This window comes from Natator depressus, chromosome 24, assembly GCF_965152275.1.
Source record: "Natator depressus isolate rNatDep1 chromosome 24, rNatDep2.hap1, whole genome shotgun sequence".
Classification (NCBI taxonomy): domain Eukaryota; kingdom Metazoa; phylum Chordata; order Testudines; family Cheloniidae; genus Natator; species Natator depressus.
The window spans coordinates 21,920,586-21,945,677 of NC_134257.1; the positions used below are offsets into that span (position 1 = coordinate 21,920,586).

Consider the following 25,092-nt stretch of genomic DNA (forward strand, 5'->3'; position numbering starts at 1 on the left):
GGCCAAGGGCTCGTTGTCCTGACACCTTCCTGCCCACAGTGTGATGCACGATGGGCACTGCCGGCCGTTGGGGATGGAGCTCACAGTTGGCACTGAGAAAAGTCAGACACACACAGTCAGCCAGGGGTGGGGAGTCACCACACGGCGGCCTCGATCCCAGCTCGGGGAAGGGAGTGGGGTCTAGTGGTTAGAGCAGGGGGGCTGGGAGCCACGACACCTTGGTTCTCTCCAGGCAGCTGTGGCCGGAGCAGGGCTCTAGGTTTGCAGCAGACACACACCTGGGATGGCCCCGGCGTTGCAGCCATCGGTGTCACAGCAGGCGATGTTCACCCGCATGGTGACATTGTGCGCATAGGTCTGCGAGAAGGGGCCGGGCTCACAGTTCTTGGGCTCCAGGCATGATTTACCCGTGTAGGAGAAGGAGGATCCCTCTGTGGAAGGGAAACAGAGCATCACCTCTGAGCTCCCCAATGGACCCCCAGCTGCTCCATCCTCCCCTTTTGTTCCATCCACCCCGCCCCCAACTAATCTCATCTTCCCCCCATCCTCGATAAAATCCTCTCTTCTATCTGATTCACGCCCCACAGCCACCCACTGCAATTCCCCATCTCATCCCATCCCCCATCTATGACATTATCTTTCCAGACTGAGCAGTCCCTGCTCCTGGAGAGGAGCGGAGACTATTGGTTAGAGTAGGGGGAGGGGCTGGGAGCCAGGACTCCTGGGTTCGACCCCTGGCTTCAGGAGGACAATGGTGTCTACACTTAGTAGAAATCTTCTCTCACTCACCCAGCCTGAACTCTGTCACGACGGTGACGCAGGTCCCTTCCGAGGGGGCGCAGGGCTGCAGGGGGCCGGAGCATGATTGCTCTCTGGACGCACACACCTCGCATTGCAGAGCGCTCCCTGGAGGTTGGAAAAATCCCTTCTCAGTACAAACCCCAGCTCCCCACCCCTCCCCAGGCAGTGCCTGTGGGTGAAATACCACCAGGAACCAAGAGGTGGCGCTGTGGCAGTTGTTACCACCAATGCTTCCTCACTGAACGTGTGGGCAGGCAGATCTTGGAGAAATTCCTCCTGCTTTTGCAGCAGTTCTGCCCAGTTCCATTTAACTCTCCGGATGGGGAAAGGCATCTTGCTAGCTGGTCATTTGTATCTGACTCAACACTGCAGACAAGTCTCTTTGCTGCCTGAGTGTCTGTGGCTAGAATACATTTTCAGCTGCTGACGTGGCTATCTGGGGTGCAGCTTCTGCCTGCGAACAAACCCCACACGTCTGTGTAGACAGAAAAACAAGAATTCGGCTGCTCTGAAGAGGGGTTTCTGCCTGGCTTTGCGGTGAACCTTTCACACACACACACACACACCCCCCACTGTAACTCTCTGCTCCAGGCCTCTGCCTCTCAGAGTTACGTCAGCTCAGCCACACTCGACTTCAGCCCACTTTTCATCGCTGATCCTGCCAATTCTCTTCTTCAGAATACGATTGACGCTTGTTAAGCCTCTGGATAGATGGCTGTGCGCCTCCAGCCAGCGATCCCAGGAGCATCAACTCTTTCCTGTTCAGAGCGTGGGGGCCTTTAAATTCATTACGTGAGTATAAGGTTTTTAAAGAAAGAAAGAAAGAAAGAAAGAAAGAAAGAAAGAAAGAAAGAAAGAAAGAAAGAAAGAAAGAAAGAAAAATTTTCCCAATTTGGTTTTTTTAGAGTTTTCATGTGGAAACATCAATTAAACCTCAGAACGCCTTCCCCTGCCCCTTCTATGTCCCTAGATGGTAGCAAAGTTATATTATCCCCATCTAAGAAATAGGGAAACTGAGGTAGAAAACAGATGTGTTCAATTCAGGGTTAGAACCAAGAAGACAGCCAAGAAGTCCTCACTCCTGACTCCCAGCCCACTCTAACCCACAAGACCCCACTCCTCTTTCAGAGCCACGGACAGAACCCGGGAGTCCTGATTTGCAGCCATCTCTGCTCAAACTCACTGCACCCCAGTCCTCTTCCACAGCTGGGGAATGAGCCCATTGGTCCTGGCTTCCAGCCCCCACCCGTTGCACCCCCATTCCCCTTTCAAACCCGGGGAATGAACCCAAGAGTCCTGGCAGGAATCTCAGGGCTGACAGGCAGGGGAACATTTCCAAGCAGGATTACATGTGGACGGGGGTGGTGCTCCTCATCGGGATGACCCCAAGCCCGGGCGAGAGCTGGAGGAGGAACGAGAAGAAGGAAGGACAGATGGACTCAGACCCGCCGGCCAGGCCCCTAGCGTGGGCTGTGGGAGTCCCAGGCTCCAATCCCTGTTCTCCCCGAGTCAGCCGGGGGACGTGGCCCCGGGTTTTCCTCTCGCTGGTTTTACCCACAAATTCCATCCTGACCCCAGAATCCGCCATCGACAGCGGCACTTTCCCCAGGTGAATTCCGGCTCCCTGTGCCCGGGGACGGACGGGACTCACCTGTGGCCAGGAGAGCAGACAGCAGGCAGAGGGGCAGAGCCACCCACATGGTGCCAGGTGTTTGCTGCAGTGAGCAGAAGAGCGAGGAAGCATCTGGCTGTGGTTTTATCCGGCAGGTTGGCAAATACCTGCCCCCTGGGGGATCAGCTGGGGCTGCCCCATGACATCCTGGTGGGCCCGGAGATGGGAGATTTCACAGCCCTGCATGTGACACTGGCTGATCAGGTGATGCCAGTGTGTACTGAGGCCAATTCCCTTGTACGTTAGTGGAGATCAGCGGTTCTCAGCCAGGGGTCTGTGTACCCCAGGGGTACGCACAGGTCTTCCGGGGGTACATCAGCTCATCTAGATATTTGCCTCGTTTTACAACTGGCCACATTAAGGCACGAGTGAAGTCAGTACGAGCTAAAATGTCGACCCCTTGTTCATAGTGCTCTATATACTCTACACTGAAATAGAAGTATCCGGAAAAGTGTCGACTCCAAAGCCCGGGACCATCCTGTCCTGTCAACTCTCTTCTGCCGAATTTGATTGGTGATCGTTGACCCTTGCCACTGATGGCTTCACACCTCCATCATGCATGCAAAAACTCTGGGCTGGCTGAAGAGATCCCATGATCGTTAATTCTTTCCTGTCCAGAGCTTGGGAGAGTTTCAATTCAGTCAATGAACATAAGTTTTTAATTGAAGGAGGAAAAAAAGAAAACCAATTGGTCCACTTTGGTTTTTTTCAGAGCTTTCCTCTGGAAACATCACTTCAACCTCCAAATGTTTTCTCCCTGACTTTGCCAGGGTCCCAGGTGGGAGGAAGGGAACATTACCCCCATCTTATAAACAGGGAAACTGAGGCAGAAAGAGGCGGTGTCAGACTCAGAGCCACGAATACAGCCAAGGAGTCAGATTTCAGAGTAGCAGCCGTGTTAGTCTGTATCCCCAAAAAGAACGGGAGCACGTGTGGCACCTTTGGGACTAACAAATTGATATGAATTTGTTAGTCTCTAAGGTGCCACAAGTACTCCTCTTCTTTTAACCAAGGAGTCCTAATTGGTGCTGGCTTCCAGCCTATTCTAGACCCACCCCGTCCCTGACCTGGGGATAGAACCCAGGAGTCCTGGCTCCCAGAAATGAGACCATGTGAGTCAGTGCAATGGTGCAACAGTGTCCCCTCCTGGCCAAGCAGGGCGCGGTCCCGGCTCACCCAGCTCAGCGCGGCCCTCACGCTCGTCCCTGTGCCCAGGAATCTGCAAAATCCTCTCTGCTGCTCGGCCCTTTTCTCCCTGCAGTCGCTGGGCCAGCGTGGGGTACGTACACCCCAGAAGAGACCCCCCACTCCCTCCCAGAGCCGGGGAATGATCCCAGGAGTCCTGGCAGGAATCTCAGCGCAGGGGGCAGGGGAACATTTCCAAACAGGATGACAAGGGTGGGGGACGGTTTTCCTGGCTCCTGAGAATTGTCTGTGATTTCCAAACCTTTCCTGCTCCTCATCGGTGCCCGGCTCCCTGTGCCTGGGGACGGATGGGACTCCCCTGTGACCAGGAGGGCAGACAGCAGGCAGAGGGGCTGGGGCGCCCACATGGTGGCCGGGCATTTTCTGCAGTGACCAGAGCAGCGATGAAGCAGCTGGCTGTGGGTACCGTAGGCAGGTTCAGAGAATCAGAGAACCATAGAAGATCAGGGTTGGAAGAGAGCTCAGGAGGTCATCTAGTCCAGCCCCAGCTCAAAGCAGGACCAACCCCAACTAATTCATCCCAGCCAGGGCTGTGTCAAGCTGGGCCTTAAACACCTCAGAGGATGGAGATTCCACCCCCTCCCTAGGGAACCCAATGCAGCGCTTCACCACCCTCCTATTGAAATAGTGTTTCCTAATCTCCAGCCTAGACCTCCCCCACTGCACCTTGAGACCATTGCTCCTCGTTCAGTCATCTGCCACCACTGAGAACAGACGAGCTCCATCCTCTTTGGAACCCCCCTCAGGTAGTTGAAGGCTGCTATCAAATTCCCCCTCACTCTTCTCTTCTGCAGACGAAAGAAGCCCAGTTCCCTCAGCCTCCCCTCCTAAGTCACGTGCTCCAGCCCACTCATCATTTTTGTTGCCCTCCGCTGGACTCTCTCCAATTTGTCCACATCCCTTCTGTAGTGGGGGGCCCAAAACTGGACCCACTACTCCAGATGTGGCCTCACCAGTGCCGAATAGAGGGGAATAATCACTTCCCTCCATCTGCTGGCAACGCTCCTACTAATGCAGCCCAAAATGCCGTTCGCCTTCTTGGCAACAAGGCCACCCTGCTGACTCATAGCCAGCTTCTCATCCACTGTAATCCCCAGGTCCTTCTCTGCAGGAAAGTTGGCAAATACCTGCCCCCTGAGGGATTGGCTGGGGCTGCCCCATGACATCCTGGTGGGCGCAGAGATGGGAGATTTCACAGCCCTGCATGTGACACTAGCTGATCAGGTGATGCCAATGTGTCTTGAGGCCAATTCCCTTGTGCATTAGTGGAGATAAGTGGTTCTCAGCCAGGGGTCCGTGTACCCCAGGGGTACACACAGGTCTTCCAGGGGGGTACATCAGCTCATCTTGATGTTTGCCTCATTTTACCACAGGCCAGATAAAAACCACTAGTGAAGTCAGTACGAGCTAAAATTTCCTGACACAATGACTTGTTTGTGCAGCTCTATGTACTATCCACTGAACTGTAAGAACAATATTTATATCCCAGTGGAGTTATTTTATAATTACACGGTGGAAATGAGAAAGGAAGCCATTTGTCAGCCACAATGTGGCCGTGACACTTTTGTATTTTTATAATAACATAAGAAAGGACCTGTCATAAATATAAAGGGAAGGGGAACCACCTTTCTGTCCTCGGTGCTCTAAAATCCCTCGTGGCCAGAGGAAAAATCCTCTCACCTGTAAAGGGTTAAGAAGCTAAAGGTAACCTCAGTAGTATGAGGGCCCTACCGTCAATCAAACCCTAACGTAGCCCAATGACCCCTTAGCCCCACCCCTTGGCCCACACCGGAAGTCCCGCCCCCATGTTGTATTACTTCCGGGGTCAAGGTTGCCACATGAGCGGAAGCAAGGTGTGTCATGTGACACCCACCCCACCCCAAGTTTTAATTCCTTGTATCTGTACACGGATATCGTAGAGCATCAATTTATGGGGGACTTTTCTGTTCCCCTGTTACGTTGTGTCCCCGTCCAAGGAAGGAACAACGAGTTTGTCACCATCACCTACGATAAACCTCATTACGTCCCTATCAGTAAACACCACATCGACACCATTACCACTGAAATAAAGACAGATCAGAACAGAAGCGTCTCATTTCGCTTTGGCAAGGTGATCATCAAGCTACACCTGCGTCCCCGGAGAGAGCGAGTTTTCTAAAAAGCAAAACACTATTATGGCGATCCTAAAAAATTACGGCGACCCCAACATCTACAGGAACTATTCCAAAGCCCAGGTGGGATATGCCCTTCCTGGATATCATGGGGCCCCCGTGACGTAGGGGGCGGGCTTGGGTGGAATATTCCGTAGCCTCTTTCGAAAAGCCGTACCGCCTTTGAGGAGAGGGCTAGAGATAATTAAACCCCAAGTAAAAACTGCCACTCAAAACATACCTAAAGACGTGGTAGGCCATGTCTCCCATGCTGTTCTGGAGAAGGTGGGGAATACAGCTTCACAGGAAGGATCGGGGCTGATGTACATTAAAAGGAGAAAGAAGAGAAAGAGAAATGCGTCATACCCGCAACGCACAGGCCCCCCGAAACCCTTTAAAAGAAGGGCTTTGACCCGCAGGGTCAGCCACAAGCCAAAGCCCAAGAGAAAGCTGGGGCAAAAGAGGAAACGCTCGCTGCCTGATAAAAGAGATATATTTGAATCAACATGGCTTTTGTTTTTGTTTTCCAAATAGCCCCTCCGCAGACCAGAATGGAGAAAAGCATCTACATCGAGGTGCCACCTCTGTGGGCCGTTACGGAGTCTGCCCCCACTGACATTTTTCTAGCAGGGAGTGGCGTAGATAATATGGATTTAAACAACACACTGCTGTACCTGTGTTGCAAGATTGTAAAAGGAGACGGAACTGAACTCGCCGCGGACATCGAGGTGGGCCTGGTGAATTACCCTGTGGCCTCTATGTTTAGTCAGCTGGATGTCACGCCGGGAGACTGCCTCGTCAGCCAAAGCAACAACTGTTACCCTCACAGGGCCTTTATAGAATCGGTGCTCAATTACAGCGACAACACCCTGGCCACGCAATTTTCCGCTGGCCTCTTTTACAAAGACCCTGCCGGACAACAGGAAGAAACGGGGTCGGATGGCGAGAATCTAGGGTTTGTGAGGCGTGCAAAGCTGACTGCCCAATGCAGAACAGTAGAGCTTCCGGGTCATCTACACAGCGACCTGTTTTTTCAAGAAAAACTATGGTTGAATGGAGTGGATGTGAAAATTCCACTGACGCGCAGTAAAGATGCTTTCTGTTTAATGGGCAGTGGAGCCGAAGGTTTTAAACTGCGCATTCTATCAGCATCCCTTTTGGTGAAGAAAGTACGGGTGGCCCCGAGCGCTCGTCTGGGGCACGCTGAGGCCCTGCTTACCGCTCATGCTAAATACCCTGTGGACCGTGTGGGAATGAAAGTGTTTAGCATCCCTGCGGGCAGCAGGGTCAGTAACCAGGAGAACCTGGTTTTGGGACAGTTACCCAAAATGCTTGTCCTAGGGTTTGTGGATAATGATGCCGTTAGTGGAAGTTACACTAAAAATCCCTTTCATTTTAAGCATTACAATATTAATTTTGTGGCCTTCTTTGTGGATGGTGAACAGATACCAACCAAGCCTCTGCAACCAGACTTCGAGGCAGGACGCTGCGTGAGAGAATACATGAATCTGGTACAGACGGCTGGTAAACACATGAAAGATAGATCTCTGTTAATCGACCGTCAGGAGTTTGCACAGGGTTACACCTTGTTTGCCTTTGACCTGTCCCTGGACCAGGAATGCGCCGATCACTATTCCCTGATTAAAACCGGGAACCTGAGAGCACAAATACGTTTTGGGAAGGCTTTAACCGTTACCGTCAATATGATCGTGTATGGGGTTTTTGACAATGTCATAGAGATAAATCAGAGGAGAAATGTTCTGTTGGACTACATGTGAACATGGACACCGTGCAGCTCTCACGTGTCTTATCAATGGACCCTTACATGAAAAAGAATTTCTTAGATGTGTTTCCCTGCGATTGGCTCCCTGGCGGCAAGCTGTCTCAGAGACCCCTAGGTTTGGTGGTCAACACACATCCACACAACCAACCGGGTGAACACTGGCTTGCCTTGTGTCTGGTGGAGCGCAACCTTGGAGAGTTTTTTGACTCATATGGGCATCCCCCAAACAGTGTGTCCTTTCCTAAAAGCATGATGAAATTTTTAAACAAAAATGCCACAGACGTGTTTCACAACAGACAATTACAAGACCCCAGCTCCGTCGCCTGCGGCTATCACTGTGTGTTTTTCTTACACCATCATAGCAAGGCTTGATCTTTTGACCAGATTTTAAAATTGTATTCTAATGACGTAGTGCAAAACGACCGGATGGTGATGAATTTTGTAAAAAATAAATTTAAATACTTGGACGTGCCTAGCCTTGCTCAAAGCATGTTTCAACAAGCCCAGACATGTGTATCTTGCAATGCTTTTCATAGTCATGTTACCCAATAAAGCACCCCAGGTGAGGGGTTTAAAGACAATTGATGTTTGGCGTGGTTTTTTTTTAAAACAAATAAAAAAACACAATGACCAATTCAGAAATGTTTTATTTAAAGCAAAACATTACCAGTTTAAAAAAAAAATTAGAACGTGAAAAAGATCACACACTGAGCCATTCGGCTCTTTTAGCCAATTTTCGTTTTTTAGATGGCAAAAAAGGGGTCACGGTTTCTTGATCCACCCCGGTGTCGGCGGTCGAGGCCTTGATGCGTTCCAAAAGATCTCTCTGCTGGTTACATTGCCCATGAGGGAAGATGGTATGTTCAGTTCCTCCATGGCATTCATAAACACACCCCGTCCTTTAGGTACGTGTCTGCTAGGAACAGAGCGCGTCTGGGTGACGGCCCTGACTAAGTGGAGCACGTTAGAACCATTAACCACAGAGCCTTTGTACACAAACGAGCCTTTATCGTTCCATGAAGAGAGATTTTTATCCTGGCCCAGCTCATTTAGCAATACGAATGCATTTTCCTTATAACGCTTATTCACGTTATCCAACACCTCCTGAGCAACGGAGTCTGCGGTCTTTGGTGTTTCGGAGGGTTTGGCAGTCACGCTCTGTTCCTGTGCTGGTAGAAACAGACTCATTTTTCCTTTATCCACATCGCTCTGCTTCACGTCCGTTAGGTCCCTTTGAAGCACGGTGCTGGAAAGTTTAGCCTTTTCATATTCACCTAAGTCGGTTCTTTGAAGAACAGACTTCATTTCAGTATCCAGTAAGCGTCTTGCGGTCGTTCTGATATTTTCCTCTGCTGGAGGGGGAGCCCTTAATTGCTTCAACTGCCGGCTAGGCACCAGGTACATTTTTTCTGCATACTCCATTATTGATTAGTTAAAAGCCCCTGATCAGAGGGATAGCAAAACTTAACCGTGGTCCGATAAACCCCCCAGACTGCTTCACCAGATGCTTCTTTCTTGTAAGTGAAACCCTTTTATTACACAAAGTTTTTATAAGCATGTGTTTCTCTTTCAGCACACGCACTTGATTCTGTGTCAAAGGTACGTTTCCTTTTACGGTATTGAGCGCTATTTCTGAGATGGCCGCTACTAGATCGTCAGAGGCCGAGCACAGTATAGCCCTCCTTTGCTGCGGGGACGATTTGCTAAGTAATTTGAAAAGGCCCAGGTTTCTCTTCACACAGCTAGACATGTTTTCAGTCAGCAGCCCCGGCTGTTAAAAAGGGGCCTGCCAATAATTCATCTCTTTTTATACCCGGCTGTTGTTCTTTTTTAAAGTATAAACTGCCGGTGAGTCTGGAGGGAAAAGACCAGATCTTAGTTTATAAGCTTCTAGTGTGGAACCATTTAAATCCACCACCACCAGGTAGCCATAAGGCCTTTTGGTAGCATCCTCAAAAGCTTCTAGAAAGAATTGAGCTTTGCCGGGGTACATTTGCCGAGTGAGTTTAGCAATTTGTAATCTATCCTTGGGGTTTTTGAACAGAACCATGTACTTTGTGTTTAGGTTAATAACATGACTCTTTTTTCCCTGGCAAAATACGTTCTGAACGATATACATAATGCTCAGGTTCCTGTGATGAACGTACTTGGTAAAGGCTTTCTCAGTTTCATGGCTTTCACAGGCAGAGTTCATCAGATCATCTAGGATAATCATGTTTACTTTATTGGTAGGAAACAAACGGTCATGGTCAAACGCATCAGGCAGCCCCTCCACTAAATTGAGAAAGGGATATTTACAGATCAGTTCTTTCTACAGAGGTTGCCAACAACTGTAACACCACACAATATTCTCAGGCATAACAGACAATGTTTGTTTGGCATTATCCAATACATTTGTTAGAAAGTAACTTTTCCCGCAGTTGCTAGGCCCCGCCAGAATTGCAGAAAAGGGGTGTTTCCACCTTGCATCCATTTTTCAAAAGCCGTAGGGCAGGGTTTTAAATCCTTCTCCTTGGACCCTCTTGTTGTAAACGACTTTCTGTGTTTCTTTAAACTTCTTTATGACAAATTTGTCATAAACTATATCGGGGTGTCCAATAGGATAATCTTTGGTTTTGTTTACGAAAGGGTACAGGCTGGTAAAATCATAATAGTGGATTTCTTCACCGGGGTTAGGTTTATAATATAGACGTACAGCGTTTGTCCTCCCCCCCAAAAGAGCATCCCTAGGCATGTGAGGCCGGGGTAACTGGGCTCGGTTTAAAAAGCTTGCAAGCTCCCTGTCTGTTTCTTTCATCACCTCCCACTCGTGCTCCCAAAGAGTCCTCACTACAAAACCGAGTCGTTTTAGATAGTTGGTCTTGAGCTGCCTCTTGTAATAAAGAAATCCAAAAGTTGTACCCATCATAGGGTTTTGTGCTTCTTCACAATGACAGGTGACACAACCGTGAAAAAAACACCCATTAAACTGAAAGGCTGTGTCTACCCCATCAACATTGGCATAACCGTCTACAAAGTAGGGGCCTATCTGTAGTTCCCCACCCTGTGAAGCGTGCCGTATTTGTATATTTTCTTTTTGAGAGGTATACAACAGCCACTCAATAGATGGAGTTGAATATCTCTTTTTATGTCTGTGATAGTTGTCTGGAGGGAGAAGAGCTCCCGGGTTAGGCTCCAAAAACATAAACCTGTACATAGCCATGCAGACAGATGCCAGCGTTATGTACTGGAATGGATCTATACACCGTTTTCTCTCGGTGAATTTACCAGGTTCTCTCTCTACTATATCACCCTTCTCCGTCATTTTCATCATTTCTTTTCTGTATGGGATACAAGCCTGTCTCAAAATTTTTACATCCTGCTGACAGTAATACCAAGCTCTTTCTGCAGCTCAAAAGTCTCAGAGCTGTGGTCTTGATACCAGTCAAGAAACTCTGCTTTTTCCCTGGGCATCATGCTTTCTACACCATAGGGCTCCACACCAGGCATAGGCCCCACATAATTTTGATTTTCTAAAGTGGTAAAAAAACTGTGGAAAATACCCTTTGCAACCTTCAAACCCCATCGCCTGCGGGAGCTTGCTAAGCTTCATGGGCAAGAAGTTTAAAGAGTCTATAAAATGAATGCCCAGGGCCTTAACTTCTACACACATGAGTTTACTACCCTGAGTGATCAGGTCTATGCACATCTTTTCCTTCAGTAACTGTCTAACGCTGAAGTACGCATCATAACCTTTGGAACTGTGCGCTAGGAACGTGTAGTCCCGGAACTCTTTGCCAATAAAGGTCTTAACAAACATTGAAAGACATTCGTCACCCTTCAATTCCCAGCATTTTTCTGGCTTCAGGGACATCGCAAAAATGTAATTGGGCACATGCAACCCAGTCTCCTGCGTACATTCAAAATCATAGAAAATATACTTTTCTGAGGATTTGGGCTTCCTAAGGCTGTCCATAAAACAGAGGTGGCTGTCTATATCTCCAACGATCAAACCCTGACCCTGCTTACAGCGCCTCCCTTTACACCGGTGCCGCTTGTCCGCGTACGACTGACACTGATCACACAAAGTTTTAGACAGGCATTCAACTCGTTTTTTTGATGCACAGTTGACATGTCTGTCTAAACACTCTTTGGACCGACAAAACAGTCTACAGCTAGGACACCTCAGCAGCACCCCCACCCCAGAACCCCATAGTAATGTTCATCGTGCAACAGGATGAAATAAGTCTCAGGGTACACAGGGCCCCCCGTTTTAAAAAAAACCCAGCCACCTTTCACTGCATACAGCACCACCTGTATGTTAACTCCTAAATGCTGTTCAAACTTTGCTACGTCACTGAGCAGAACCTTTTTTGGATCTCACCACCCAGGTTTCTCATGCAACTTTCTCGCCTCTGCTAACAATTCCGCATCCGTAGGTTTATGACCGGCCATGACGGCCAAGAGCCCACCCGCAAAACATAGATTGATACCGGTGTAAGTCAGGTCTACTAAACATTGTCTCTTTTTTGGAATAATTTGACTACTAAGGATAGAATTTAAAACTCTTTGAGCGCCCCCACCCCTATTTTTTACAACTGTCACAACGAGGCGCAATGTCCCATCGACATGCAATTCTCTATTGCTCTGTAGCAGCTTTGAGGCCTGGTTTAAGAAATCCTCAGCAGACAGCTCATCCCTCATTCTTCTGACTGAAAACAAAGGGTCAGTTAAATGACGGCTCTCTAAACGTAATTGTACATAATCATCAGGGCCTACCCTACCATTAATGTCATCAAGAACTAGCTGTATCCCTCTGTGTATGGCTTCAACAACCTCTTCAGCTGAATTTATTTGCTCAAGATTGACAAAACGAAACTCCTCACAATACACCGACACCCCAAATCTAGGTAATTCAAGTTGCCAACTTCTCACTCTCTCCATGTACACCTCTGCATTTTCAGGGTTACTTTGGGGTTCCTCTACGGAACCATCAGTGGCATCTTCTACATCCCATACTAATGGAGAGTCAGACTCTGAGACGCCTCCGTGAGGGTCATTGGGAGTAGATGGGGCCCCGTCTAGAGAGCCCTCTGGGGAATTTTCTAAACCAGAGTCTGATTTCGCCTCCCCATTTTCAGACATGCCAGTTTGAGAGCCTCCGGTAGGGGGCATCTCTTTTTGGGTTTTTTTCCTCATTACCTCTTTAGCCCTTTTTAAAATTTTAAAATTTTTACAGCGACCCTGGCCTGGAACTTTTTGGCAGCCATCTGTTTCTCCCCCAAGCGCTGTCCGCCCTTTTGTTTACACATGAGCTGATGTGCACCCTTGAGGGTACCCCTTTCCACACCTAGTCATGCCTGATCAGAGCCACACTTTCCAGAACGCCTTTCTTTTAGGCCCCCTGAGGATTCAGCGTCCATCAGTTTTCTGAACAAAGCGTGGTATTTTTTCCAAATCTTTTGAGAATGCCGTTGTTAAAGACCACACGAGGATACAGCGTCCATCAGTTTTCTGAATGAAGCATCAAACTCTTCCAAAATACTAGAATATGGGGGATCTGTGACAAGCTTATGGTTTTGGGGAATGGCTTATCAATCCTTGGTTTTTTATTCACAACCCCTAGAGCGCCTGCTCCGGGTTTGTGAATGTGTGTGTTTCTGCGCACATTCAGAGCCCCTAGAGTGCGTGATCCGGGTTTGTGAATGTGGGCGTGTTCGCTCAGAGTTTTCTCAGGGCTCGATGTGGCAGTGACCGCTGAGGAACTGGAGTTGTGTTTGCATGGATGTTTTTTACTAGAGTGTTTTGTTTTGTCCTTGGCTTTGACGTAAATGAGGTTTGGACTGGCCTGATGCTTCATCTGCACTCTTGTGCTGTTTTGCCTTGTTCAAGGTCTCAAAGCAGATGCCTGGTTCTTTGCTGGTTCTCGGGGTTGTGTCCTGGTAGCTCCCACTACAGCCTTGTCAGAAGGGCTGCACGTGACTGACTGGGGCGGGAGGGAAAATGCATTTTGTACAAAAACGTAACTTTGCCAGCTTTCTCACCCACACCTCTGTATTTACTGAAAATACCAAACCTCATAAATTAACCAGCCTAATAAGCAAAATATATTTACCCGGCTTCATCCATCCATCCGTCACTGATACTGGTGAATTTTTCTTTTCAGTTGTCTCTTTCCTTTTTCTTTTGAGGCTGTTTACCCCCTCGTGTTTTGACCGTACTGTAAAGCAAACAACATTCTAATAAGACACATGAAACTGTCTAGTAAACTTTGAAATCAAAAAATATTCATTAGGGTGTTTTTTCTATTTAAAAAAGTCATAGCTTTAAAACAAAATAATCCATTTCAGGCTGTACAACAAACACAGGTTTTGAGTTTATTTCTACCACTTTAAAAACAACCCCCACAAATATATATATATATATATATTTTAAAATACATCTCATTATGCAAAGTAAAAACCCTGTTAACTGGAAACACACCATCACCATCACTTTGTAGACATATACTTTTTAAAAACCACCTATGTTTCACACACACACACAGACACACACACAGCAGTTTAAAACCCTGTTTGCAACAAAATACTTTTCAATAAACCCACATGCTTTTAAAGAGACCCCTGGTTGTTCTGTCCCCCGCCCCAGCCATGTGTGCTTGGGGCCTTTGGGTTAAAAAACAAGCCAGAATGTTAGTTAGTATTAGCCCCCAAATCCCTATTCATCCTATGTAATACCTGAAGTTATTAAGCAAAAAACTACAGTTAAAAATGTTTTTTTTTTACCTTGGCCTGGTGATGAACTGCAGCTTAAAGTTACTGGCTCCATGCTAAACAGATCACACTGCAATAAAGATAGGCACCATTATTTACTAAGACAGCATGGCCAAAGCATGGCATTATCTAATATATATATATTTTCAGAGTTAAAAACAGGGAACATGCCTCCTCTTGCAGTCCAGCAGCAATTCAAGAGAGTTTCTGTTGAAAGAGACAGTCTCCAAGCTACCTGAGGTTTTTATACCATCCTAACTCTTTTGTTTCAAAATAGTTAGCAGGTTGATTGGATCACCCCTCCCTAGCATTCCCTTTTGTGATCTGGGGGAAATAAGTTTTCAGCACAATTGAGCTGCTTTTCTTTTTTAAGTTCAAATAAATATTTTTCCCCCACCCCTGTAGGGCCTTCTTACAATAACCATTTCAAGTGAGGGACCCTTTGCAGATATCAATGAATGTCTTGGGGCTTGTGTTTTTTGTTGTTGTTTGTTGTTTTTTAAACATGTGTCTTTCATGCTTAAAGTTTGGTGGGGTGGGGGTGCTTTCTAGAAAAAGTGCCCCATGGCCTTCAGCCAACTCCTGGGTCATATTTAAACTGGCCTATAGCGTTCCACCAACTCCTGGCATCATATTTAAACTGTCCAATAGAGTTCTGCCAACTCCAGGGGTTATATTTAAACTGTCCAATAGCATCTGGGAACTCCTGAGGTTTTATTTCATTTCATATTAATCAGAACTCACCATCCTTACCCAACCACCTCCCTTACTATGGGTGCACCCCACCCCGCCATCAGAATTAACCCTATGGCAACAAGGGTGAGTAATCACAGTCACCCTAGCTATTCAATGAGGGGGGTGGTTAAACCCATTCAGTTCAAGAGAATAAGTCAGCTCTATTGTCCTCAACCACATGTCTGAACCATCCCTGTTTGTTTTATGGTAAACACGTTTTTAGGATATTTTTTCCCCTCCCACAACAGACATTTCAGCTTTTTTTTTTTTTTGCTGTCAATGGGTCTCTCTCTTACACAAAAGACACAAGAGCGAGGTGCTCACAAACAATTTTTTATTTAAAAGACATACAGCTCCTTTAAAACAAACCAAGATGCTCCATTAAAAAAAAAAAAGAAAGAAAGAAAAAAACCTTTAAGCTCCCTTAAGGGCCAGAGCCCTTTTAACAGAAATACAGAGAGTCACAAAGCCCTTTTCAATAGATTTTTTTTTTAAATTTACAGCTACCAAGTTTTATATCGTATGTTTGGCCCCTCACCATTTTCTAACTTAATCCTTTTAGATTTCTTACAAATAGCCTTTTTCTTAAGCAGGGTTCTGTAACTTTTTGTGCGGACCAACCGGTCAATATAATGCTCTAAGCAGGCATCTTCCGGATTGGTCCTTTTCTTTAAAACACGGTCAGGGTCTCCACTGAATTGCACAGCATTTATCAAGGTCACCCCTTGCGCTAAATGTTCTTGGGTTAGACACAGACAGTGCATAGCATAACCTATGGCAATCACAGTGTTTAATAAGCTTTCCAAACCCAGCTCAGCACACAGGCCCCGGAGCTGGCAGTTTATATCCACTGAAGTCCAAGTCACACAGTCAGGGTGCCACTGGCCTGGGGCATCTATGACACAGCCCTCACAATCTTCAGAAAGCTTTTCCCTGAGACAGTGATTAAGAACAGCATAAACAGCAACGCCTACAATAGTCCGCATGACTTTGTTACGCTCACGACGTGGCACTGGCTCAGTCAGTTCCATGCCAAGCCTCCTCCTAAACTCCTCATAGCCGTCCTCCTCGGAGTCCTCTTCAACATTTTGTATCGGCGTGGAGCAAAAACAAGGGGGGCCCAGTTCATCCTTGCTGCTTTGTGCAACGCTGTCCTGGGTCTCCGGGTCCTCTAGAAAGGCATCATCGAGCTGTGGAGAGATTTTTTCAAAAAAGAAACAGCGTAAGCACCCCACTGCTTGGTTTTTGATTGACACAATCCCTGGTTCCTAGCCCCCCATTACACACCCCCACCCCGACCGTCACTTCTTAAACATTCATTTACCTGAGCCACGTCTTTTTCATTCACCTTGTCCGCCCGTAACTCCCCCAAGCCATGATCACCTTCCCCTCCAGGGGGGCGGACAACAAGAGGCCATCACGCTCATCGTGGTGCCTCACAAGCAGCCAGGTTTCAGGGTCCGGTGTGTCCATCAACGGCTGGGCCAAAGGGTCGTCCTCAGAACTCTCGCTGATGTCGCGCTTTCTCCACGGTTTGTCGAAGGCCCTCAGGACTAAAACAAAGTCCGAAGTTCCCACGGGGGTGATGAAGGAGTCCATGTTTCCACGATTTCTAAAACACGCGCTCTTGGTAAAAGACAGCCTCTTCTGCCCGACACTGGGACTTATGGGGTGATGGTGCTGCGCTCTGACTGGCAGAGGGGTCACATGCCCCTCTTCTGGGCGGTTCACCCTGTCAAAGTTTGACTCAGACTCACAATTTATCAGACCACTCTGTTTTATTAGCAAAGCTGCTCTGCTAATACATTTAGAAGTGAGCCCCCCGAGTGGGGCTTGTGTCTCTTAATTTATACAGTTTTGGGAGAACAAGTTGCAGAGAAGTTACAGACAAAAGAAGAAAAAGATTTTAGTCACCACCCTTCGAGATCCCTGAGACCAATCACGTATCTTCAATTTCCTGCCACCCTTAACAATCTCCTTTAACAGCTTCCAGTTAACTTAACTAATTGCCCTTCACACCTTCCATTCTGATGCCTGCTTCTTAGACGTGCTGGCTCTATCTTAATTGCTTCTCCATTCAAAAGCTAACTGTCCCTACGTGTGCTCCCTCAGATACTTTGTAACATGTTTTGGCATGCCCTCTCATATACAATGAATCCAGCATGTCCCCTTATGCAACGTTATACTTACACAATGTTATACTTCCACAACCCCATCCCAGAACTTGCCCTATTTTGGTCAAATCTGCTCTCGGGGCGGCCTGATTGGTAGACATTGGTGGGAGGAGGAGTTGTTAGAGGGGTCACATGAATCATTTCCTGACGGGTCACCCTGCCCCCGGAACTCATCCTGATTGGTCAAATCTCCTCTTGGTCCTATTGGGACAAAACCCCTCCTGATTGGTAGAGGGTGGGGGGGAGGAGTTGTTAGAGGGGTCACACGAATCATTTCCGGATGGGTCACCCCGCCCCCGAACTCCTGATTGGTCATATCTCCTCTTGGTCCTACAGGGGCAAAACCTCTCCTGATTGGTAGAGGGCAGTGGGAGGAGTTGTTAGAGGGGTCACATGTCATACCTTGCTTCCGGTCATGTGGCAGCCTTGACCCCGGAAGTAATACCCCATGGTGGCAGGACTTCAATTGGGGGTGCAGGGGTCAAGGGGTGGGGCTAAGGGGTCAAGGGGCGGGGTTAGGGTTTAATTGACGGTAGGGCCCTTATACTACTAACCTCGCTGGCACCTGACCAAAATGACCAATGAGGAGATAAGATACTTGCAAAAGCTGGGAGGAGGGAGAAAAACAAAGGGTCTGTGTCTGTCTGTGTGATGCTTTTGCCGGGGACAGAACAGGAATGGACTCTTAGAACTTAGCAAGTGATCTAGATAGTTATGTGTTAGATTATGATTTCTTTAAATGGCTGAGAAAATAGCTGTGCTGAATAGAATGGATATTCCTGTCTGTGTGTCTTTTTGCAACTTAAGGTTTTGCCTAGAGGGATTCTCTCTGTTTTGAATCTAATTACCCTGTAAGGTATTTGCCGTCCTGATTTTACAGAGGTGATTCTTTTCTACTTCTATTAAAAGTCTTCTTGTAAGGAAACTCAATGCTTTTTCATCATTCCAAGCTCCAAGGGTTTGGGTCTGTGGTCACCTATGCAAATTGGTGAGGATTTTTACCAAACCTTCCCCAGGAAGTGGGGTGCAAGGGTTGGGAGGATTTTGGGGGGAAAGACGTTTCCAAACTACGTTTTCTCAGGAACCCAGATAAAGTTTGGTGGTGGCAGTGGAAGTCCAAGGGCAAAGGGTAAAATAGTTTGTACCTTGGGGAAGTTTTAACCTAAGCTGGTAAAAGTAAGCTTAGGAGGTTTCCATGCAGGTCCCCACATCTGTACCCTAGAGTTCAGAGTGGGGAAGGAACCTTGACACCTGTAAAGAGTTAAGAAGCTAAGGTAACCGTGCTGGCACCTGACCCAAAATGACCAATGAGGAGAAAAGATACTTTCAAATCGGGAAGGGGGAAAACAAACTGTCTGCCTGTCTGTGTGATCTTTTGCTGGGAACAGCTCAGGAATGGAGTCTCAGAACTTCTGTTAGTTAGTAAGTAATCTAGCTAGAAATGCGTTAGATTTCCTTTTGTTTAATGACTGGTAAAGTAAGCTGTGCTGGAGGGAATAAATATTCCTGTTTTTGTGTCTTTTTGTAAGTTAAGGTTTTGCCTAGAGGATTCTCTATGTTTTGAATTTGATTACCCTGGAAGGTATTTACCATCCTGATTTTACAGGGGTGATTCTTTCACCTTTTCTTTCATTCAAATTCTTCTTTTAAGAACCTGTTTGCTTTTTCATTGTTCTGAAGATCCAAGGGTTTGGGTCTGTGTTCACTTGTACAAATTGGGGAGGATTCTTATCAAGCCTTCCCCAGGAAAGGGGGTGTAGGACTTGGGGTGATATTTTGGGGGAAGACGTCTCCAAGTGGGCTCTTTCCCTGGTCTTTGTGTAAGACTCTTGGTGGTGGCAGCATACAGTTCAAGGAGAAGGCAAGGTTTGTACCTTGGGGAAGTTTTTAACCTAAGCTGGTAAAAATAAGAGGTTTTTTTTTAAGCTGAGAGCAGCTGGAGGGTTTTCTGCCTATTTGCCTGGAGACAGAAGTGTTCAGTTTTTTTAAGAAAGGATTTTTCTGTAGGCTGAGAATAGCTATCAGAGAAAAGGGTATCATGTTACAGAACAGCAAAATTTTACAAGCCAGTTTTTTGTTTTGTTTTCTTTCTAACTCTTGGGTGTAAAGTTAGTTAAAAACAGAGAGGCTAGGATGACCAAAACCAAGGCACAACACAAACTGGAGTTAAGCAGACTGGAAGCAAAAGAGAGAGAAAAGGAACACCAGAGATCTATGGAGGCAGTGAAAGAGGCAGAAAAAGCCCAGGAGGCTGCCCATAGGAGAGCTATGGAGGCAAGGGAAAAAGAAATGGAGGCAAAGGAAAAAAGAGGAAGCATGCACTGGAGATGGAAAAGGCAAGGGCTCAGCAGAAGATACCAACCAACCCTAGCAATCCTTCTCCAGGTACCACTTCCCATCCCAGAAAGTTCCCCACCTACAAGGCAGGCGATGATACCGAGGCCTTCTTAGAAAACTTCGAAAGGGCCTGCCTTGGGTACAGCATCTCTACAGACCAGTATATGGTAGAGCTGAGGCCGCAGCTCAGTGGACTCTTAGCAGAGTTGGTGGCTGAAATGCCGAAGGAACACATGAACCAGTATGAACTCTTTAAAACCCAGGCGAGAGTCAGAATGGGGCTAACACCCAAGCATTCCCGTCAGCGGTTCAGAGCCCTAAGGTGGAAACCAGACATGTCATTTACCCGACATGCCTACCACATTTTGAAACATTGGGATGCCTGAATATCAGGAGCAAGTGTTAAATCTCCAGAAGAGTTGCCCTTCCTAATGCAAATGGAGCAGTTCTTAGAGGGTGTTCCTGAGGAAATAGAAAGGTACATCCTAGATGGGAAGCCCAAAACTGTGATTGAGGCAGGGGAGATCGGAGCCAAATGGGTGGAGGTCTCAGAAAAGAAAAAAACTAGTAGCAGTTGGGGTAAATATCAGAAGAGGCAACCCAAAACAAAATCCTATCACCGGGGCAGCTAAAGGCCCCACCTACATCCCAAGGAAAATCCCAGACCCCTTATTGTCCCACCACACCATTCTCCAGCAACCCACCTCACCCCAGGGACCAGACAACTGGGCGATATTTTAAATGTAATGAGCTGGGGCATGTGAAGGCCAGCTGCCCCAAGAACCCCAACAGATTACAGTTCATTGCACCTTGCTCACACCAAAGGGCCTCAGGCCCAGATGCCTCCCAGGTACCCTCAGAGCGAAGGGTAACTGCGAGTGTGGGCGGGAAGAAAGTTACAGCGTGGAGGAACACTGGAGTGCAGGTGTCAGCTATCCATCAATCCTTACTGGACCCAAACTTAATCAACCCAGAGGCCCAAGTGACGATTCAACCCTTCAAGTCCAACTCTTTCGATTTGCCTACAGCCAACTTGTCTGTCCAGCGCTAGGGCTGGTCAGGAATGTGGACTTTTGCAGTATGATGATTACCCCATTCCCATGCTGCTGAGGGAAGACTTGGCCAACCAGGTAACGCTGGCCAAGAGGGTGGGAATGTTCACCCGCAGCCAGACTAAGCCAGCTTCCACACCTATCCCTGTTCCTGAGCCTTCCACCAGCGCCCCGTCCGTGTTACCAGACACCCAGATGGAGGTGGTGGAACCGGATCCCCTGCCAACGACTGCAACGGCCATAGTGGATCCAGTCCCAGAGACCCAACCAAAGCCAGTCCCAGAACTGGAACTGGCGAAGCAACCAGCACCAGAACCATTGCCAGCCCTGAGTCCAGCACTTGCAATCCCGTCTACAGCTCCTACACCAGAGGGCACAACCGAGCCTGCCCTGGAAGCAGCAGCAGATGACCCTACACAAGAGGCTCAGCCAGAGCCTGCAATAGCCCATAGTGCACCAGCTTAGAGTGGTTCACCATCCACGGAAACAGCCCCATCCCCTGCATCGCTTCCAGAGGGACCAAGCCCAGGTCCACAATCCAATGAGGAACTGATGTCTCCAGCATCAAGGGAACAGTTCCAGACCGAACAGGAAGCAGATGAAAGCCTCCAGACAGCTTGGACGGTGGCACGGAGCAACCCACCACGTCTCAGCTCTTCTAATCAATCCAGTTTGTTGTAGAAAGAGGACTTTTATACAGGGAAACTCTTTCTGGTGGACACCAGGAAGACTGGCATTCTCAGAGACAGTTGGTAGTTCCAACTAAATACCAGGTAAAGCTATTAAGCTTAGTCCACGATCACCCTAGTGGCCATGCTGGGGTGAACAGAACCAAAGACCATATGGGAAAGTCGTTCCACTTGGAGGGAATGGGCAAGGACGTTTCTACCTACATCCAGTCTTGTGAGGTGTGCCAAAGAGTGGAAAAACCCCAAGACCAGGTCAAAGCCCCTCTCCAGCCACTCCCCACCATTGAGGTTCCATTTCAGTGAGTAGGTGGTGCTCAGTGACAAAGGAGGTGCTGTTGTCATCATGAATAGGTCGGAATATGAACAACAGGCTGCTCGGCAGCTCTCCAACACCACTTTCTACAAGCCATTACCCTCTGATCCCACTGAGAGTTACCAAAAGAAACTACAGCATTTGCTCAAGAAACTCCCTGAAAAAGCACAAGATCAAATCCGCACAGACACACCCCTGGAACCCCGACCTGGGATATTCTATCTGCTACCCAAGATCCATAAACCTGGAAATCCTGGGCGCCCCATCATCTCAGGCATTGGCACCCTGACAGCAGGATTGTCTGGCTATGTAGACTCCCTCCTCAGGCCCTACGCTACCAGCACTCCCAGCTACCTTCGAGACACCACTGACTTCCTGAGGAAACTACAATCCACCGGTGATCTTCCTGAAAACACCATCCTGGCCACTATAGATGTAGAAGCCCTCAACACCAACATTCCACCAAAGATGGACTACAAGCCGTCAGTAACACTATCCCCGATAATGTCACGGCTAACCTGGTGGCTGAACTTTGTGACTGTGTCCTCATCCATAACTATTTCACATTTGGGGACAATGTATACCTTCAAATCAGTGGCACTGCTATGGGTACCTGCATGGCCCCACAGTATGCCAACATTTTTATGGCTGACTTAGAACAACGCTTCCTCAGCTCTCGTCCCCTAACGTCCCTACTCTACTTGCGCTATATTGATGACATCTTCATCATCTGGACCCATGGAAAAGAAGCCCTTGAGGAATTCCACCATGATTTCAACAATTTCCATCCCACCATCAACCTAGCCTGGACCAGTCCACACAAGAGATCCACTTCCTGGACACTACAGTGCTGATAAGCGATGGTCACATAAACACCACCCTATACCGGAAACCTACTGACCGCTATTCCTACCTACATGCCTCCAGCTTTCACCCAGACCACACCACCCGATCCATCGTCTACAGCCAAGCTCTGCGATACAACCGCATTTGCTCCAACCCCTCAGACAGAGACAAACACCTACAAGATCTCTATCAAGCATTCTTACAACTACAATACCCACCTGCGGAAGTGAAGAAACAGATTGACAGAGCCAGAAGAGTTCCCAGAAGTCACCTACTACAGGACAGGCCCAACAAAGAAAATAACAGAACGCCACTAGCCGTCACCTTCAGCCCCCAACTAAAACCCGTCCAACGCATTATTAAGGATCTACAACCTATCCTGAAGGATGACCCAACACTCTCACAAATCTTGGGAGACAGGCCAGTCCTTGCCTACAGACAACCCCCCAACCTGAAGCGAATACTCACCAGCAACCACACACCACACAACAGAACCACTAACCCAGGAACCTATCCTTGCAACAAAGCCCGTTGCCAACTGTGCCCACATATCTATTCAGGGGACACCATCACAGGGCCTAATAACATCAGCCACACTATCAGAGGCTCGTTCACCTGCACATCCACCAATGTGATATATGCCATCATGTGCCAGCAATGCCCCTCTGCCATGTACATTGGTCAAACTGGACAGTCTCTACGTAAAAGAATAAATGGACACAAATCAGATGTCAAGAATTATAACATTCATAAACCAGTCAGAGAACACTTCAATCTCTCTGGTCACGCAATCAGAGACATGAAGGCCGCTATCTTACAACAAAAAAACTTCAAATCCAGACTCCAGCGAGAAACTGTTGAATTGGAATTCATTTGAAATTGGATACAATTAACTTAGGTTACCTTGCATAATGACTTAGCCACTCCCAGTCTCTATTCAAGCCTATTTCCCCTTGTTTTTTCCTACCCCCCCCCCCCAGACGTTCTTGTTAAACCCTGGATTTGTGCTGGAAATGGCCCACCTTGATTATCATACACATTGTAAGGAGAGTGATCACTTTAGATAAGCTATTACCAGCAGGAGAGTGGGGTGGGGGGAGATATTTTTTCATGCTTTGTGTGTATAAAAAGATCTTCTACACTTTCCACAGTATGCATCCGATGAAGTGAGCTGTAGCTCACGAAAGCTTATGCTCAAATAAATTGGTTAGTCTCTAAGGTGCCACAAGTACTCCTTTAGTTTTTAAGTGAGGGGAAACTTGGGGTACCCAAGACACATCAGACTCCCGCAAGGGGAACAGCTGTCTGGAAAGGTCGAGAGCCCCTGGCCTAGATCAAAGGCATGGCGAAGGTAGAACAGTGTGTTCGGAGTTTCAATTTCATGAAAACCAACGGGCCGTCGCATGGTTTTCCCTTCCCCGTCTGCTGTTTTAACGGAGTAACAACCATTCACCCTGAGCACAGCCCTGGGACTCACTGACCCAGCAGAGACGCTGGAGGGATGCTAATGAGGAACTTTAGCACCAGAAAAGTGCTGAGTCCAAAGGCAGGGGCCATCGCGTGTGCTGACCAACGCGTTCCTCCCTCCTCCCATCGAAGGCAGAGCCCACGTGGGTGGGGGCCCTGCCAGCTTGTTCTCTGGGAGAAGAAGCTGTAAGAATGGATTCAGGGAAGGATCCTGCCTTGCTGGGCTGGCTGGACTCTTACAGGGACCGGAACCGGGTGCAAAGTGGGGATCCCTGGAGACCGTCTGGGGGCACCTGAAAAGACTCCAGAAAATGGCAGTTTCTCCCATCACCGCCACCATTTGGAATTACAGACTGCGACTCACCTGGGCATGAATTTTACCGGCTTTAACCTTTTGTGACCCTCATTTCCTTTCCTTAACTCATGAACCTTTAGCGAGTTTCCTACAGACCTGGCTGCCAGCGTTGCCTTTGGTGTAGGATCTGGGGTCCCGTGGCTCTGGGGTAAGTGACCGGTCTCCTGGGGCTGGGAACAACCTGGGTGGGCTGTTTTGGGGTGTACGTGACCTTTCCTCACAAAGTCCAGCTTGTCTGAGAGTATCTGAGGGGACTGGCTGTGACTCCGTGGTCAGACGGGGGCAGCGATCCAGGAGTTCACGCTGGGTGAAATCTGCTCACAGAGCACCACCGGCTGGGGGGGATCTGCCCTGTTTCCTGACACCTTCCCTGAGCTCGGCACTCCCAGTGGAGCCGCTCCAGAGAGCAGGACAAACTGAGCCCTGCAAAATCAACCTAGAAGGACATTTCTCCCCTCCAGGGCATTCCCGCCCGCCTGGACAGCTGGGTGAGCCACGGCCTCTGCTTCCCACAGCCCTCCTTCCCCAGCGGAGCTCAGCCAGCCGGTGCCTATCCCCCGGCCACGGGCCTTGCCTTGGGGTAGGGGGTCTAGGCAGGACTCCTGAGTTCCATTCCCTGGAGCTGCAAGGGGAGAGAGGTCCAGTGGTTAGAGCAGGGGGCTTGGGAGCCAGGACTCCCGGGTTCTCTTCCTGCCAGCCTCACTTGTGCACAAATAGGGGCGGTGGGGGCCCGGTACGGTGCGGTCAGGGGACAAGGAGC

The 25,092-nt window shown here is 48.2% G+C and overlaps 1 protein-coding gene across 1 annotated transcript; it reads right to left on the reverse strand.

Annotated features, from left to right (window-relative positions):
- Positions 1-255: 255 nt before the first annotated feature.
- LOC141977224 (phospholipase A2 inhibitor and Ly6/PLAUR domain-containing protein-like) lies at positions 256-2,501 on the reverse strand. The gene is made up of 3 exons (XM_074938602.1): positions 2,453-2,501; positions 790-906; positions 256-431 (listed from the first exon to the last, which is right to left on the reverse strand). Exons 1-3 carry the CDS (start codon positions 2,499-2,501, stop codon positions 256-258), a joined length of 342 nt encoding a protein of 113 aa, XP_074794703.1.
- Positions 2,502-25,092: the final 22,591 nt, after the last annotated feature.